This window comes from Poecilia formosa, unplaced genomic scaffold (genome assembly GCF_000485575.1).
Source record: "Poecilia formosa unplaced genomic scaffold, Poecilia_formosa-5.1.2 Scaffold160, whole genome shotgun sequence".
Taxonomy (NCBI): domain Eukaryota; kingdom Metazoa; phylum Chordata; class Actinopteri; order Cyprinodontiformes; family Poeciliidae; genus Poecilia; species Poecilia formosa.
The window spans coordinates 39,523-53,507 of NW_006800099.1; the positions used below are offsets into that span (position 1 = coordinate 39,523).

Here is a 13,985-nt window from a genome sequence, read left to right on the forward strand (position 1 = left end):
CCGCAATTGAAATTTTTTTTTCCTCTTGGTGGGGTTTGGGGCTTTGTAAAAAGGGGAAAGAGGGGGTTTTTTTTTTTTTTTTTTTTTTTTTTTTTTAAAAGCTTAGGTTCAGATCAGGTGCTCTGCTGTTTGCATCAACGCTATTTTTAAAAAGGACAGAAATAGACAAAGTTACAGTAAATTCCAGTGAGACCCAAGTATGGAAACCAAACTTTTACGGCACGTTGTTTTTGTGCTTAATGATTATTTTATGTTGGTTTCCATAAAAAGTCCAAACGTGTCCTCTTATTGCGATGCTCCAGTAAAATGCATAAAGAGCACTCCAAGGTCAGGCAGCTCTTGGGTATCTACAGGATTTCCACTTGGCCTTTTTTTTTTTTTATTTTGCATTGCCTCTCTTGACACTTTCTAACTTATGAGAAATTATCCAGAGGCTCTGACTCAAACACTGTGCAGCTTTAAAACCAGGCATCTGCACATTTCTGTTTCATTACTTTTATTGTTGAAGGCTAATAATAGCTTCAGAAAAGGAAAAAAAAAAGTTTTCTGTGCCAACTGCGTCACATTTATGCAAAAAATAACCATGAAATGAATTTATTCACTAAGATGCAAGCGAGATTTGCTTTTGTGATATAAAACTCGCAACACATCATCATTCTTTCATTGCAAAAGCAGTTTTACTGACCTGCTGCATTCGTCTTTGCTTTAAATGTGCAAATATACATTGCAGATGGGTGCCCTGTTTATTTAAACCCTGTCTTGTTCTAATCCAAACATGATTTTGCAAGCACTGATTTTTATTATATGTTTTTACTGTTGTGTTGTAACACTTTTAGATACTATTTAAAATGAAATACATTGATATTATTATTTTTATTAGTTATATCTGCGTGACTTTAAGCTTCATTCTTTTATTGTCTCTCTGCTTTCCATAAAGAAGAGAAGAAACACAAAACATTCTCATTAAAATAGGAAGGTCTATTCCACTTTTGCACCTCTTTGTACATCACCCAACACTTTCCCTCTAATTGCAAGTGCAACTTTGTTTTTGTGCAACCTATTTAGCGCTCTTTATTTTAAATTTTTAATATCAGGGCCGTAATGTTTAGTTGAAACTACTCACCTAATAGTTTGAATCCAGTGTTTGTTTGTTTTTTGTTTTTTTAATAAAAAAAAAATAACCCAACTTGATCTGTCACAATAACAAATTTTCCTGGACCCAATAATTATTGTGACAAACGATAATTGTTGTTACTTTGAGGACATTTTCAAATATTGATAATGCTGTGATAATGCATTCACCACTCTCAAAGACCGATAAACTTTAATTTAGCAATGAAGACTTAATACTAGAACAGGAAGTGTTCTTTACACTTTCCTTTAACCATGACAACCACACGCAACAAAATGGAAATAAAAACCACTTGCAAACCATGAATAAAATTTGATTATGATGTTTCTGTAAACAAAATTGCCCTTCAAAAAAAAAAAAGAAAGAAAAAAAAATCAATCATCAGAGAAGAAATTATCGATCTCATTTTAATTTATCACGCTATCGATTGATTTATTGCTTATTGCGACAGACTTAAACCCGGCAGTGCTGAGCGTGTGGTGATGATTAAAAAAATGTTGCAACGGAAATGAAAAATGAATCACTTCTGAACAAACTAGTGAAAATAAACACGCTCAATGGGCTGTGGCCGTGATGTGATGCGTCAGCTGGCATTTCGTGGCTCTTTCCAGGACTGTGTGCATCACAACATCCAGATGCCGGTGGAAAGCTGTTATCCTACTCAGCATCTTTGATGGAAGCTCTCCTCTTTTTCCTGCTGACGGGATAACCTATTGTTAGCGAGCAGGTGTGTTTGGGCTCTTCGTCCTCAAGGACACCAAGTGGAGAGCTCGCACCGGTCCCTGCCTTTTCATTACTCCACACATCCCCGAACGAAGCCGTGGAGACAGCACGCCTCGACAAACGCACTTAATTTGCTGCTATTAGTGTTCACCAGCTAAGCGGAGTCAGTCTTCAGACACGATTAGAGACGGACATGTTTGTGCTCAGCTGACAGGTTGGGGATGGGAGTTTGAGCGGCGTGTAAAGGGGTTTTTACGCCATAGTTCTGGCTAAGGTAATGTGTGCCGTGGCGATAAGGGGATCCCCTGGTGGTGGGTGGAGCGTCCCCGTGCTGATAAGAGACCTCTGCAGAGGACTGATACCGAGCAGAAGGAGGGAGACCTGTAGAACGGCATCATTGCAGAGGACCGAGGGCCTCTTCTCTGAATACACTGAACAGACAAACGTGGGACTTCTGCAGAAAGAAACTAGTGATTATTTTGAATGAATATTTACACACACACACCAGATTCTGACATTTCTGACAAACTTAATGCATTGATGAAAATAATCCATTCTTAATGGATGTAGGATTATATCAAAATACCATAAAATACCGCAGGGTGAATTAGGGGGCAGGAGGATTGTTTATATTAGATTTCTTGATTTCAGTTTGTTTTATCTTGGAAAAAGTATTCATAGTCCTTAAGCATGTTCTCGTTACAACCACAAACGTCAGCATATTTGATGAGTTTTAGTTTGACGGCAGACAGAAAATCATGGGGTAAAAGAAGGAAAATAATACAAGATTCAGAAAGTTTCACACAAATGAAAAGTTGAAAAGTGTAGGGTGCAGCTCTATCTATATTTATAAATCTATATATTTATTCTTCTGAATCAGTCTTTGCTGCAGTTTCAGCTGCAAATCTTGGGAAGATCTTTACCAGTTTTGCTCATCTAGAGATCATTCTTCTTTGCTCAAATTGCTCAATCTCAGTCAGATTGGATGAATGGGATCTGTACCATTCACTGCCATGTCTTACCACAGATTATCATACCTCACAGATTTAAGTGTGGACTTTGACTAGGCCATTTTAACACACAAATACACGCTGGCTCATTCTATTGCAACTCCAGCTGAGTGCTTAGGGTTTATCCTGCTGGGAGAAGGGAAATCACTTGCAGACTCAAATAGGTTCATCCAATAAACTCTGACCACTTTGCCCGTTTCTGCTGAGAAGCATCCCTGGAACATGATAATGCCGTCGCCTTGTTTCACTGTGGGGATGATGTGTTCAGGGTGATATTTAGAGATAGAGTCTCAACAATAGCCTTCCCTTAAAGGTCAGATTTGTGGAGTGCACAGATAATAGATATCATGTCAGCTGTCAGCTCTTACCTGAGTTCAGGATCTCTGCAGCTCCTCCAGAGTTTCCATGAGCGTCTTTGGCTAGTTCTCCGGTCGATCAAAGCTTGAGATATAGATTTCTAGCTCAAACTTTGTTCTGCTCTTTTGTCTTAATGTTTCTGTTTGTTGACATTTGCTCTCTGACAAACCTCAGAGGCCTTCGTAGAACAGCTGCATTTAAACTGAGTTCAAGTTACACATAGGTGACTCTACCTACTAATGAGGTGGCTTCTGAAGGTGATTGGTTGCAGTAGATTTTATTTATGGGTAAAGAATCAAAACGGGATTGAAGTTTAAGGCGTATGAATTCTTCTCCAGGACAGTTTCATTACAGCAACTCCAAATTAAATCCTCAGTGAGGGCTTTTTTTTTTTTTTTAAAGTCTGGAAATAAAAAACATAAAGTATCCTTTGTATAAAACTGTAATGCACATAAATTGGACTCTCCCGCCTTACTTCACTTTCCTTACAAATCCCCACCGACGGACTCGCACACTTCTGCGTTTCAAACTACGTGAGCAGCATCACTCGAAAGAAGGCGGTTTCATCATCAAGCCCTGCTCCTCACAGGGGTTGTCCTACCCCTCCTCCCCCCACCGTGCAGCTTGATAAGAGAGTTATGCTGCACACAGATAGAGCTATCTAAGTGGCTACGCTTCAACCCGCCATTCCACGCAAAGAATACACAGACACCATCTGGGCCGTCGCGAAGAGTGACACTCACAAAATGGAGCAGCGGGTGGAGGGAGAAAAGCAGGAGAGACGGTGGGCCCTGCTTCAAGGGCTTATTTGCATGTTGTTTCTGGACAAATAAAAAATGTTTCTTAATGTCAAAAATGTTTGCAGAAAAATCTATAATTCTGGTGACAGGTAAAGAAGTAATGTTTTATAGATGATGTAGTTGAATGAAATATCAGCTATAGACACATTTTTGTGGCCAAAATGTTCGAAACTCAGTGTATGGATCAAAAATAATTCATTTTTGTTGACAGTAACAGAGATTTTTGGAATCCAGACTTATTACCCCGTTGAAACATTTTTTTTGTAAAGCCGGGCCTGTGCCGCCACCGGACCAATATACTTAAATGAGCTTCACCTATTTCTTGCCAGAATCCTGAAAAATTACAATAATTTCAAGCTTGGGATCTGATTATTTTTATAATGAAAAATGAAATAAGCTGCTTGTTATAATATTATTCCACCCTGAACTAAATAATCCATCAAATCCATCATTAAATGCCCGACACGAATATGACACGCACGCCGATAACTGCTGCATATATTCAACATACAAGCAACTGGAGCAGCATTTCCTGCTGGAAGCACTCATACAAATACATGAACCCATCTTTTTGTAGAAACCAGTCACTCCACAAACTGCACCCTGCACTAATCTATTGTAACTTGTTGTTTATCTGTTTTAGACTTTCTCCACATTCACCGCCCGTCCTGCCGTTTGACATCTCTCCGCCTGCGTCTTCACCCAGAGCAACAGAGGACGCCGCCCGCCGTCCCGCCGCCCGCCCGCCACGCTGGCTACCGCCATGACTTCCACCACGACTTCCACCACGGATTTTGACAATGTGGAGATCACGCAGCAGTACAGCCACATCAACACCCGCTTCGACCTCTCTGATGAGGAGCTCGACAATGACAACAGCTCAGCCCGGCTGTTCGAGCGCTCACGCATCAAGGCCCTCGCAGGTGAGCGCCTGCATAGTAAACAGGCTCTGTCCTCCATGACAGATTCTTGAGATGAAAGTCTAGCAGTGTGGGAAGGGCGCAGAGGGTGACCTGTAATGAGAGCGCAACTGTGTAACTTTGGCCGGGTTGAATAAGCTTAAATGAAAAGCACTATCACTTGAAAAAACAAACAAACAAAAAAAAAACAACAACTTCATAACTGCTCCATAGCTCATATTTAAATCTTCAGCTCCACACTGTTTGTTTGAAAAGTGTGTTTCCGTGTGGATTTCTGTTATGGTATCACACACACTCTCCTGGCAGCTGAGCCCTGACTCCGATTCACACCCTCTACGAGTAACCGGGATCACTTGCACATTCTCTGAATGTCCACAGTCTGACCGATCTGGACAGCTGCCCTGTCCGTCTGCCTCCCATCGCACGAATCTCTTACATTTCTAGCTAAGCCGGTAGGCCGTGGCCCACCTGTGGGTTCGGCTGCTTGGGATTTTAAAATAGACGTGGATGGACTCGTGGTGAAAAAGTTGAGGTTCCAGGTCACACTATTTTCACGTCTTTGAAGTTAAAAATACAAGAGAGGTTAAAGATGAATGGCCAACATATAAATGCACTCTGAAGAGAAGGAGCTTGTGTTTGGGAGCCGCTCTCTCAAACTTTCTTACAATATGGATGAAGTATTTGTTGCTTCACTTTGAAATGAAGCAACAAATAGTGCTTCATTAGTGCCTCTGAGAGTTTTGTAGCTGGTGTAACATTACCTTTTGATGCTCAGCAGCTTGTGTACATTGAGTTCACATGGCTTTTATTCTTGAAAGCAGCATGGGCCGAGAGTAAGACTGTGAGCGTCTACATTGTGTAAAGCTACAGCATCAAATTCCTGTGTGATTCCTTGTGTTCTGGGGCTCATTCCACCATCTAATGCTGTTTTTTGGCTGCATGAAGAAATACCTTTGGCAACAGCAACGTATAAAAAAAATAGTTTTTTTTTATGATTTTTCTTTTAAATCGTTCTCTCTCATCATTAAGGAAGAGTTTTGGCACTTTTTTGTTTAGTTTTTATTAGTTTTTTGAGGATTTTTTTCTGCACAGTTTTTCCAGCCTGTCAGTGTTTCAATCGGGTTGAAGTGATTGAATTAGTCAATTAGCTCTGACTAAATCTTTTCAGCCAATTGGCTGCTGCGTTTTGGATCAATGTGCTGTTGACCTATTTTTGACCAATTCAGCTACAGTTGGCTCTAATGTACTTTAGCTTGCCCATCAATTGTTTGTCTACAATCATGTAGACTCAGTGAATGTGGGATATTCATGTACTGCGGCTGCAAAATGAGCCCAAATCATCACCCTTCCACCACCATGCTTGACACTTGGTATGAGGTGTGTTCTTCCAAACACCGACAAACACCTTTTTGTCATTTGTTCAAAAGTTATCCTTTTCCGAGACATACTTGTTCAGCTTTTTGTCCCCCCTAGACAACACACTAATGAGGCCCGTCTAGTAAAAGATTTTCTTCTTTTTAACCTTGTAGTCTGATCTTGGAGTGAATTTCCAAGGAAAAAAATCCACTACTGGATAGATTAACAACCGGTTTCGTCTTCAACATGTTACTTTCATCTTTCTTAGTACAGAATGATTCACTGCACATCTTAGGAAATTACCTTATAACTCTTCCCAAACTAATGAGGAGCAATATTTTCTTCTCTCTCTCTAATTATTACTGAGCTCTTTCTGCTTTGGCATTGTGCCGGCTGTGTACTTCATGTTCAGTATCGACCGAGCTCCCAAAACGTCTGCTTTTATAGAGGTGGTTTCATTCCCAGTTAATGATGTGCTTTATCTGGGTGATGCACTCCCTCTTAAATCCCAAGGAGCAATGCTGCACAGAGTTTTTCCTCACTTTCTCAAGTGTAGGATTAATATCACTTCCTTTACGCCTCCTGTGACTCTTAATTTGCGAGCTAATAACACTTTTCTGACAGTAATGAGTTGATTCGCCGTTCCTCTGACCAGGCCTATGATACCTCATGTGAGAATGAGGAGTTCATTACTGCCCTTTCACTCCTATTAATTTTCAAGCGATTTGATGAAAATGAACTTTTAAACATGTGCTATAGATAGAATGATCAGAGATAGGATTTGTCGATGTTTTCCTTGATTGGCTCTAACTGGTAATCAGCTGGTCAAAATTAGAGTTTAATAAAAAAAATAAAATAAAAAAAAACGATTTATTTTGATCCATAATAATCTTGTAATTTCTTCACTTCTGTTAGACACCATTCTACTGCCTGCGGGGAATTTCCTTTTTGTTTCTTATTGCCGTTAGAGTAGAAAAAAGTTATTCTAAGTCAAAACTGGAGGTCTGACCTCAGAGAGAGCTGGAAATCGTCTTTGTTAATACACCGGCTTAGATTTTAAAGGGTTCAGAGCTGAGAATCACCTGCCATGAGATCCGATTGGGTCCATTTTTCCAGCACTTAGCGTTATCTCCTCCGTCTGGGAGTCCAGAACGCCTCTCTTCCCATCCAGGACTTTCATCTGGCAACTGTTCTCACTATATTTCTCGCTGTCTCTTCCCGTCTCTTTAAGTAATGAAGGCTTCAGGTTTGAGTGTCAGTCGGTGATATTCTGTTAGAGTGCTGCTGCTGCACTGATGCTTCTGTAATGCAATCAGTGTTTCCTGTCAGGGAGTGAAAGGAGGTTGGGGAGGGAAAAGACATTACCTGCGTCTGGTGTATACAGCTTGTGAACTCAAAAATATGCACTTAGTATGATTTCAAAGCACATTAGGATCCGTTGTACCGCTGAAGCCTAAAATAAAATCTTTCTTGCTTTTCGTCTGACATGCATGTAGTTTTGCAATGTTTGGATTGTTGGCACAGGAACTCATAAGCGTGCCAGTTGTGTGCTTCATGTTCAGCATTGGTGCTGCTGTGTGGGAGTCGTAGGAACACGTGTATGCATTGAAACATACTGTATGCATGGATGGGGCTGCAAAATAAATCCCTCTGAACCAAACCGAAGGCTGCCAGAGCCCTCGTGCCGCCTGAAAGTGGAGGCAGAGCTTTATCACAGTAACAGTGAGGAGCGAGTGAGAAAGAAAGACGAAGAGGAGGGAGGGAGGGAGGGAGCGGGAGTTAATGCAAAAGGGCTCTGGAAAAGAGGACAGAGAGCCAGAAGAAAGAGAGAGAGGAGGTGTGCCAAGCTCCTCGGCTGGCTCCAGTGGAGGTTTTCTTCTTGTCCTAATTGTTTTGGGGGCTTGGGGGTCAAGATGAGCAGCCCGTGCCTGCTGCGCACTGCCCCCATAAGCCAACCCCGGCTAAGAGAGGTCAAGATCAGCCTAAAGGCCAGCAGCAGGGATGCTGGAGCCGTCCGGAGCAGCAAGGAGACCGCAAGCCGACCCTTTACTCCAGCTGAGAAAGAGGCCCAGGTCCGGGTCGGAGCGAGCAGCAGCAGCGGCAGCAGCCGGAGCAGGAGCACCCCACCAGTCCATCGCGCCCTCAGACCCGAGAGCAGGAAGGCAACAAGCAAGCAGCAGGTACCGGAGCAGCACCCCGAGAGGAATGGCACTGTCCTGCACATCCCACCTACCTCGGCGCACACGGGGCTCTCCCCCTTCTCCTCATCATCGTCCTCGTCCTCCTCCTGCACGCCGCGGCGTCCGCGGCCCTCTCAAACTCACCCGGACCTGGCCCCCATCCTCTCCTCCTCCTCCTCTTCCTCATCAGCCAGGAGCATGAAGAGGGCGCGCTGGCTTAGTTACAGCACCTCCAACATCTGCTTCAACTCCATCCTGGATGGACGCTTCAGGCAGCTGCAAGGTAACCGGATCCTGACCGTGGGACCGTGTGTGCGTGTGAGTGTGCCTGTGAGTGCGTGTGTGTGTGTGTGTGCTTCCTGAGAGAGTTAGTCCATCATGTCCTGCCTCACAAGGATGACACTTCTTGGATCATGCCCCTCCCTTCTCCATCATGTGTTTATGTTCATGTCCAGGCAGTGATGGAGGCTAGAGGTTAGTTTTGTCATTAGAACTTGTGTAAACGAAATATATCTAGTGGTTATTTATTTATTTTCTGGAAGCTGTGACTCTTCCCTGATTAATAACAATCTTGCCTTTGAATTATTTAAATAACACCTCAAGATAACAACCATTTGTCATCTCTTACAAGATACAGTGCCATGTACGGCCTTTAACTTTCACAAACTGCTTCAAAACAACAAGGCGATGCGTCTCTGGGACGAATTTCTGTAAAACAAACAAACAAACAAAAAAAACAAACAACAAAAACAATCACTTTCTCTACTGGATTAACTCCTTCCTGCCTTTATTGTTACAGTTTTAAGAGAGAACCATGCCATCACAGTGGATGTTTTTTTTTTTCTGAGCTTGCTCTATGCTATCCAACTCCCTGATGACAGGAATGCATTAGTGAGAGGAAGAAAATGGAGGAGACGATGCAGGAACAGAGGGAAAGGCTTTCTTTTTTTTCCCCCCGCTGCCTCTGCTACATTTCAAGTATCGACTGATCCTGAAGGCTGCAGAGGCAACTGATAGTGAAGCTGCAAACTTCAGAGGCTTTTCTCTAAATCAGAGATGCCACGAGACGGGCCAAGAGCATCAATTTACCAACTGCGCATCTTGATGTCTTTCTTACATGAGTTTTTTCAAGATTGTTTTCAAGATTTTGACCAGATTACAACAGAACAAAGTTGGAAAGGATGACTGTGATAAAAAAGAGGCAGAAAACGGCTTTTTTTTTTGCATTTATTGATTTATAAAGCATCCCTTCGTTTTCAGACTCTAGTAGTTTGACGTGCCCCGTTGACGGGTTTTTCTGTTGTTCTGCCTGCAAACAAGCAGCTCCCCCAGTTCCATTTTGTGCTTTGCGAAAATATTTACGCTCCTTTAACTTTCTTCAGTTTAATCGTTCGGGATCTAATTTGATAGAGCAATATAAAAGGTGTTCAGATTGGTCAGGCTGGATGGAGAGCATTTATAAAGATCAATTTTCAAGTCTTGCTACAAAATTTTCACTGGGTTTATCTCTGGTCTTTGATTAGGCCATTCTTTGTACTTTGATCCAGAACATTTCAGTGTAGCTCAGTGACAAGCCTTTCGAATTGACTGACCGGAGCATCTTCTCCCATGTTTGCCGTGTCCGGTTTATGACGTGGAACAATCTGTAAAAATGGCTTCAAATGCCTTTCTTTTAAGAATTCCTGTCTCCTTGTCATTTCGATGTAATGTCTAGATTTGTGGAGTCCATGACACATGGTTTTCAAGTTTACTGATTCAACCTCCTGAGCTCTGAAGATTCTCCACACATTTCTGCTGCACTCCTTGCTCTCTACGATGCTGTTGGTTCATGAATGTCCACCAGCAAACCTCTGAAGCCTTGACAGAGCATGTAGATTTATGCTCAGCTTTTATTTAGGATGGTCATATTTATGACCATCTAGTTATTACAAGTGCACGGCACACTTTACAGATTTTAACTTGTAAAGATTGTCTAAAATAATGTCAGTTTTTTCCTGCTTTTCAATTATTGCAACTTAATGTTAATCTTTCACACAAAATCCCCACGAAATACAAAAAAAGTCATGAGGTTGTGAATACTTTTGCGAGGCACTTTAACTTGCAAAACCAGCAAGTTGTCCGGTTCTGCTTTTCGCGTGCCTCTTTTGCATCCTACCTCTAATTCCCCTAATGCTCGGTCAGACATAAATAAACCGTACAAATGCACATTAATCTGATGTTCAGGAGCTTCAGATAGTTCTTTTAAGGGAGCAGACAGTTTATTTGCCATGTCTAGCAAGAGCATGCAGGGAGGTATAGGGAGCATGGAGAGGCTGAGTTTCATCGCCATGCTTTGCTGAGTGTACCTGTCCTGGTGTCATGGTGTCATGGCTACAGGACAGGTTGCTCTGGCTGTGCCATGACAGGGCCGTGTAATAGGGAGCTCTGGGACTACTGGGCCACATCCAGTATGAGATGACTGTTGGGAGGGGGAAAAAAAACAGATCAAGCCGTGTACAGGAAAAATCCATCAACATGAATAAGTCATAGGGCTTTCACTGGAGTCAAAAAGTGGTTGAGAGATCACCAAGTAAAAGCATGTGAAACAGAAGAATGTTTAGTAAGAATTGTTCTAATATGAAGAATAGGAAAACCAGAAGAAGTTGGTGGAGGCAAGTAAAAGGATTCAAAAGGCCCAATTCATTTTGTGTGGATGAAAAACTGCAAGCACTCTGAGCATGAAGCATGAGTGTTCCTCTCACATGGCATCACTAATTAATGTTGAACAACGGATAATACTACAACTGGTTTTCCTCTCAGAAAAAGTCATGTCAGCCGCTTCCTACACACAGAGTTGTGTCTGAAGCACGAGTTAAATTAAATGATGTTTGAAGTCATATGGAGTCATACTGGGTAAAAACACAAGAGCAGAAATATCTTAAAAACCAAGAAGTGTCCAATGTGTTTATACTCGCTTTCTCAGTTTTACATAACTGCTATCTTTTGCAATACTTTTGGGAGGTCCAGTTTGGAAATGTAGTTCACCATGTCACATTTTTATGATTGTTAATTAAAATACTATTGATGGATAAACAAGAAGCCAAAGGTGGTATAAAAAAAGGGCTTTATTTTGATGTCTAGAAGGTAACATGCTATGAAACCTGAAATATCAAAGGCAAACTGTTTATTTTAAAGTTGTGACTTATTTCTGATCTTTGATTCAATCTGCCTATACAGATTTGAGCTGACTTAGTTTTTTTCTTTAAGATCAGTAATAATTGCTGACTTTGAGCTTTATTCCCATCAGTGCCAGCTTCCTTACCGAAGAGTGTTGTTGTCAGTGATCCGTCGGTGGTTAGTGTAGTTGATTGGAAAAAGATACAAGTCTTGAGTTTCCGACCAATAGCTCACTAATCAGACTCGACCTAGCTGTGCTTTATTGTTGTTCTATTTCTCCCTTTCTTGCTTTCTTTCATGCAGGTTTCTTAAAAAGTAGGTAGTGTGCCCTGGGTGAGCCCCTCATTCTGCTGCCTTGAAATCAGTCAAAGCGCATTGCAATCATTTATTTTCTGCAGCTGGACAAAATACAGTTCAGTCAAACACAGTTCATCGATCCCAAAGGGAAATTAGATGCTGCTGTATTTATTAATTCAATATTCTTCAAAGAGTGATTGTAGATGGTGCTGGTGTGAAAAAAAACATTGTCCCTAAACAGACCAACCCTCCACTGACTGCACATGCATAAAAGCAATAGAAAACTTGCTTAAGACACAAAAAACAAGTACTGTCTCGGATTTATCAAGCGCTTGTGTGTCGCTCCTTTTTAATGCTGCCCTGGGCAATTGCCCATACAGTCCATGTCAAAAGTCGCCACTGAATATATTTTAATCAAAACCTTCATAATTTGTTGTATTAGTCATGTTTTAATAACTTCTGCAGCACGTGTTTGCACTTATAGAAACATGAATACATGGTGATTGTTGCTAATATTCTTTTCTTTTCCAACCTAATGACAGTAGGGCTTCAAATACTTGGTATATTAAACGTTTTTACATGTATTCTGACACACTCAGATAGCATTGTATGTCGTATCGCTAATAACATTGGTATTATTTAATCTCTGTAAAAAAGAACAGATGGAATTTAAGGATTAGACAGAGATTTCTATTCAAAAGCGCGCTTAAGGCTTTATTCAGTTTAGTCAGAGCTGTTGTCATGTCAGGCTATTCCTCATCTGCAGAAAGCTTAGCAGACGACATGGAAACAGTAACTCCCCGCCCCCGTATTACTCTCTGTTGTCCCATTGCTGCCCACTTGGCCGAGAGCTTCCCTGTGCACCCATGCTGTCCCTTCTCAAGGTCTCTTATTGTGATGTGATATGGCAAAACAGTGCGGGGATGCACTTTAATTGGCCTCTCACTGACTGTGCTGTGAAATCCTCCGCACCCCAGATAGTTCAGAGAGGATTTGTCATGGTTTTTAGTCAGGCTCTTCTTTTGTCTCTGTTTTCTGTTCCTACTCTCTCAGCGTTTGCGCCACTAATGGAGCTTTTGAGTTATTTGCATGTTTTAATTTCCATTACTTTTTCATTACGTGGGGAATCCATGTGGATGCAGTGGAGCGGTGTGTGCTGTTGTTCTGCTGAGGGGAGCAGAGCGGGGCATGATTTATTTACTGTGCCCTGCTGCACCATGTGTTTTACATACTGTAACTCCTGATTCGTTCTCCTGGATGGTGCTGGGAATTCAGCTGGAGCTGTAAAGGAGCTTACTGGGTGTTTTTTGGCAACAGCAGGGGAGATACTGTGGGTGATGTGTTTTGTTCTGTTTATCGCGCCATGTCTCTGCACAGTAAACCTGAAACACTGCCTCCCCGGGAGCTCTTCCTCTTGCCAAGTTTACTTCCATCCAGAGTTTATGTCTCCTCCTCAACCTCACCTTTGCTTATTGACGCCTTCTTAACCTAGAATACGATACCTGGCATCTTTGCGCTAGCCTCTTCTCTCCACAGCCTTATTTTAGTTCAGACAAACAGGGCAACCTTCAATGTGGAGACTAAAGGGAACTGATGTGTTGCATGCTGGGACAACTGGGGCTGGGAATGTCCCGTTGCTGACATAATAAGTTTTAAATATCTGTGTGTATCTGCAGTTAAAGTAGCTGTTAGCAAAATCAAGGTTGGTGTAATGAGACAGCACTGCCCTTCTGTTCACCTTGCTCTGGGTTATTTAGGTAGCCACAGAAATATGTTGACTAGATGCAGACCTGGCTCACTTGATGTAATGTTTATGTGGTTGGGTTCAGTTTGTTTTTGTTGCAATATGCCTTGAAGGTATATTTATAACCCTTTGCCCTTTTTCTCCAAGTTGCAGCCACAAATGTTAATGTATTTTACTAAAGACATTACAAAATAGTGCATACTTCTGCATATTATATAGGATTTTTAAGCTTTTCTACAGATAAAACATATTTGTTTCATTAACAGAAATTAATAAATGTCATCATTAACTGTAAAGAACAAAGCAGACA

At 41.7% G+C, this 13,985-nt stretch overlaps 1 protein-coding gene across 5 annotated transcripts in view; it reads left to right on the plus strand.

Moving 5' to 3' along the window:
* The window catches only part of sptb (spectrin, beta, erythrocytic), a 44,701-nt gene that overhangs the window by 2,826 nt on the left and 27,890 nt on the right, over positions 1 to 13,985 (plus strand). For 2 of the 5 annotated variants that reach the window (XR_001663671.1, XM_016677684.1), the window contains exon 1: positions 8,124 to 8,761. Coding sequence is in view for 4 of the 5 variants with exons in the window: in XM_016677684.1 (XP_016533170.1) it covers positions 8,212 to 8,761 (550 nt within the window). In the remaining variant the exon portion in view is untranslated. Of the gene's footprint in view, positions 1 to 4,665; positions 4,946 to 8,123; positions 8,762 to 13,985 lie in introns of those variants that run through there. The other 3 variants (XM_007564489.2, XM_016677685.1, XM_016677683.1) reach the window with 3 other exon arrangements.